Source organism: Mya arenaria, chromosome 4, assembly GCF_026914265.1.
Source record: "Mya arenaria isolate MELC-2E11 chromosome 4, ASM2691426v1".
Classification (NCBI taxonomy): domain Eukaryota; kingdom Metazoa; phylum Mollusca; class Bivalvia; order Myida; family Myidae; genus Mya; species Mya arenaria.
In genome coordinates this window covers 4,837,912-4,843,023 of record NC_069125.1, presented here as the reverse complement: position 1 = coordinate 4,843,023, position 5,112 = coordinate 4,837,912, and the positions used below count along the sequence as shown (strand labels likewise).

General features: G+C 39.7%; 1 protein-coding gene across 1 annotated transcript; it reads right to left on the bottom strand.

Annotated features, from left to right (window-relative positions):
- Positions 1-770: 770 nt before the first annotated feature.
- On the bottom strand, positions 771-2,965 carry LOC128229632 (mucin-7-like). The gene is made up of 3 exons (XM_052941398.1): positions 2,910-2,965; positions 2,544-2,651; positions 771-2,064 (listed from the first exon to the last, which is right to left on the bottom strand). The coding sequence occupies exons 1-3, from the start codon at positions 2,963-2,965 to the stop codon at positions 771-773; spliced, it is 1,458 nt and encodes a 485-aa protein (XP_052797358.1).
- Between the last annotated feature and the right edge of the window lie 2,147 nt (positions 2,966-5,112).

Here is a 5,112-nt window from a genome sequence, read left to right as displayed (position 1 = left end):
ACATTGAGGCTTCTGTTTAGTCATAGAACTGAAGACATTTACCGACAAGGGAATGCCAGAGTGACATGGGAGGTTGCAGCCCGCATTAGCGGCCACCCGATGAGAATGGCTGCAAAGTAAGGTATAATAAACATTGCTTTTGTGAAGGTCGTATAGATCTTTTCGTGTCTTTTAGATCCGATAATAATTTAAGGGCGTGGCAAATCGTCAGAAATTAACTTAGCAATCGAATTCCAGAGATGCGGTATTCGAACAAAAGCGGCATGTGTATCCAGTAAAACATCACACAACCTAGCATAACATCCATACAACCATACACCACACCATTCAATTCTGACAAAAGCGCCGATGAGCGAGGTCCAATGCTCTTCTAATGTTGCTTTTGGCCGGTATGGGCATAACTCGAAACTAATTATTAAGTTATGAGTGCATGTCTCTGGTAAATTGCGAACACGGATTCTTGTGAATTGATGAGTTACATCCAAGATTAATGTTTCGCACACCGACACCGACATCATCACCGACACCGAGGCTAACACCATACATTGGTGTTTGAAAACGAACGAGGAGCCAAAAATAATAACATCGGAATTAGTTCGGCCATTTATTTTGGTGTTAGCGTATTTCACCTGAATTAAAACAACACAAATATATTTTTCTATTTTTATTTCTATCAATTTATATATTTAAGTTTAACATCAAATATTGTGGTTTTAGGTATTGAGAGAAGATCGCTTGTGATTTTGAGTTGAACATTATGTTTTTGTTGGTCAGGAAGTTAGAAGTGATGTCCTGGATTGTGTTTGTGTAGGTAAATACGTGTTTGGTTGTGCGGATGTGGTGTTTTGGTGTGTTGGCGTGGTGTTTGGTTGTGCGAATGTGGTGTTTTGGTGTGTTGGCGTGGTGTTTGGTTGTGCGAATGTGGTGTTTTGGTGTGTTGGCGTGGTGTTTGGTTGTGCGAATGTGGTGTTTTGGTGTGTTGGCGTGGTGTTTGGTTGTGCGGATGTGGTGTTTGGTTGTTCGTATGTAGTGTTTGGTTGTGCGGATGTGGTGTTTGGTTGTGCGGATGGTGTGTTTGGTTGTGCGGATGTGGTGTTTGGTTGTGCGGATGTGGTGTTTGGTTGTGCGGATGGTGTGTTTGGTTGTGCGGATGTGGTGTTTGGTTGTGCGGATGTGGTGTTTGGTTGTGCGGATGTGGTGTTTGGTTGTGCGGATGGTGTGTTTGGTTGTGCGGATGTGGTGTTTGGTTGTGCGGATGTGGTATTTTGTTGTGCGGATGTGGGGATTGGTTGTGCCGATGTGGTGTTTTGTTGTGCGGATGTGGTGATTGGTTGTGCGGATGTGGTGTTTGGTTGTGCGGATGTGGTATTTTGTTGTGCGGATGTGGTGTTTGGTTGTGCGGATGTGGTGTTTGGTTGTGCGGATGTGGTGTTTGGTTGTGCGGATGTGGTGTTTGGTTGTGCGGATGTGGTGTTTTGTTTTGCGGATGTTGTGTTTGGTTGTGTGGATGTTGTGTTTGGTTGTTTAGGTTGTGTTGGAGTATTGGTGTTATATGGTAAATTGTAAATGGGAAAGTTGGAAGTGTGGTGTTGTGTATATGGTGGAAGAAAGACTGGAAGTGGAAAATGTGGACTAACTGGTGGAGGTGGAACATGGACTGGCGGCCAGCGGAAGTAGAGCGGTGGGGGTGGACAGGTGAGTGAGGGAGGGTGTATGAAGGGTATGTATGGTGCTGGGAAGATGAGTGTTTGTGTGTGAGGTGCTGTTGCTGATGGAAGGATTGCTAGCGTGAACTGTGGAGTGATAGGTGGTGGGGGTATATGTACAGGTGGCCAATGGAAGTAAAGTGGTGGAGGTGGTAGGTTAGGAGGTGGAAAGGGAAATGGGATCAAAGGTGCTGGAAATATAATGCGCTTTTCGCGTGGACGAGTATTTTTAGGAATAACTGAAGCAATCTTCTTAGCGGCGAAGGTTTCGGCTGCCCCCTGTTTCCTTTGCATGTTTTCTCTTGTTTTCCGTCTGAACTCTCCTTCATTTTGAAGCTTGCGTTCACGAACGGCATCTCTGGAATTCAATTACAAGGATATAAATGAAGGGTATCATTAAAAAAACGAAAACAAATCAATAGATGGATGGATGGACCGTAAAATAATACAAACCGTTTTATTTGTTGCGTTCGGTAGCGATCTTTTCTACTCTGAATGAGCTGCTTGCGGTTACTGTCAGCATTACTAACCGGCTTTGATGCCACGCCTTTCAACGATCTTCGGATCTAAAACAATGCGAAACAATGTATTCCTCTTTCTTAAATATTGATTTTGAATGATACCTTGTGATTTGCTCAATATAGTATATTTATTGAATTTGTATTTAAGTTGTATATGCAACGGTAAAGAAATCCGACTATTGATAAATAAGAATACAATTTTTTATTTCATTTCATTTCAATTATATTTAGCAGGTTAATTTAGATACATAATTTTGTTTTGTTTATGTATAAGGACAACACTTATTAAAAAATATCAACACTGCCTACACCACACCCGCCGTATCTTATATATACGTTACCCTTAAAGGAGCCCTGCTCCCCTGGTTGCCGCTTACGCATGCTATTTGCCAGGCCACTCCAGTGCGCCCCTTCCGGTAGCCTCCTGGAAGTAGTTTCATGTTTATTATAAAGCCTCCATTCCACCAGCATTTTTGATAACGAATAACGACTTAACGAAACGATTACGACAAGATTCCCCTATGTTTACACATAATCATGAAACAAAGTCAGTTCATTAAATATATAGTTTCAAGTAGATTATTATAAGGGTAGATAGATATTTTATATTAAACAGTTTTGCGTATTGATATTTGGCTTTTTACGTTTATTTTTGGAATCGAAGTCTATAATCTGTACTTACTCAGTCGTCTGGCACTTCTTCCGGTACACTTCCGGTAAGTTCTCGTTGAGAGGCATTTGTTTTTACGCTTTTGAACACAAAGTGTTAGCACATCGACAAAGCCCATGGCTGATCTTTAGTCGTTGCAAAACTCAGTTGCCTAGAAACGTCACAATACACGACGTCGACGTCGCATTCGGTGCCTTTCGGTTATTTCCGCCACGGATCGTTTGTTTTCGTGAAATTTATTTTTACGTTATCGACGCGGTTAATGTTTCTCGGTCATATTCGTATTAATTCTGATCGGCTATTTTCGACTTTGTAGAAATACAGACAAATGTGTTGGTCGTTCATTGGAGATTACTAAAGTCCGTCTTGTTTTCGATTTTTGTGCAACTTTCTTTCACTTTGCACCAATACGACACGCTTTGACCAATACATGCTTATTTCTTCTAGATAATCAATTTTATTAAACAAATAACATTCATTCGCGAAATAAAACAAGCGATATTGCAATTACGCGAAAAACACATGTATGTAGACTCTATATACAGTTCAACTGCGACCGTTCGAACAGGCGGTCGTCGAAAACTGGCGATCGGTCGAAGTCGAGGCTTTGTCCAGACCATTATTCCTTCTATTTTCATATAAAAAATATAGACAATGGATCGAAACTAAGATAAGCCGAGGACTCGAGCACCATTGGCATTGCCGGTCCCAAATTATCAAACCTTATGATCACCTCGAGGTTAAAAGTTCATGCCTTTTTCCGAAAGCCTGTTTTCAAATAAAAAAACAAATAACAGGTGTTAAAACATTTTGAAAGTTGTAAAAAATGCAATGACAGATGAAAGAAATTTGAGAAGATGTGAAAACCCGTTATCACCGTTTACGCAAAACCGCTATTACTTGATAAGGGCATCTGAGAAGATAATTGTGATAAGTTTATGAGTACAATTTAATTGTGGGAAATGTTAATGAATAATGAACACTTGCCATAACGGTCCAACATCGAAATATTTTCAAATGTCTGCTTTGAGCTTCGCACATAGGAGGTTTCAACATTTCAAAAGGTAGTGAAATGACAATGCTACACTTATGGTGGTAAGGAAAACATTGTTTGAAAAGAGAAAATTTGATAATATTGCAATGCTAAAGGTGATACATACAAATTTTCAGATAAACGATTTTATTTAATATGAATGTCCTAATGCCTGAATTTCCGAAACAAATGCCATGGTGTTGATTCACGGAAGATTATTATTTCTTATAACTTGATCATTTAGAGCATCAATGCATGAACTGTCAACGATCGATATGTCGATGTCGTTGGGACAAAGTTTAATAATAACGAAAATTCGATATAACCGAAAAACAAAACATGACTACTAAACCCAACCCATTCGTTAAAAAGTTCGACATAACCAAAACATCGAGATAACAGAGTTCGACGTAGCGAGTTCGACTGAAAAAGTTAAATTAGTTAACGCCATTAACAACGGCTACAAAAATAGACAGACATTTACAGAAATAACCGGCTGTTTACGAACGGCATATTCATTATTTCTTGAAATAAACGAAAAAAGCAGACCTAGTACGGAAATGACGGAACTTCTATCAAAAAGTGACGATGCCGCATCAGCTGTTTCACGATAACAAATGATCCGTGTCGAGAAACAACGAATGCGACGTCGACGTCGAAAATTGTGACGTTTTAAGCAACTGTGTTTTGCAAAGACGGAGACCAGCCTTGTGCTTTATGATTTTAGAAGTTATGTTTCATCGTGTCGTTAAACAAATATCTCGCGTTCGATAACTTAATAATACAGATGAATATAATGTACCGGTATACAAATCATTTTGTACCGTCAGTACCCTAAAACGTTCTCATGGTCATAACTGTGACCAAATTTAATTAAACGGATATCTTGTTGCTTGAGTGATGAAGGCTTACAGTTGCTATTGTCGCTCAAGTAAGTATTGTTGTTGTTCTTGCTCGAGTAAATGACGCTTATAGATGCTCGAGTAAAGAACGTTTACTGTTACTACTTTTTGCTGGAGTAAAGGAGGTTTATTGTTACCATTGTTGCTCGAGTACAAAACGCTTATTGTTACTTTTTTTGCTGGAATAAAGGGGACATATTGTTGCGCAAATAAAAGAGACGTATTGTTGCTCGGGTAAAGGACGCTTATTGTTGCCATTAATGCTCGAGCAAAGGACACT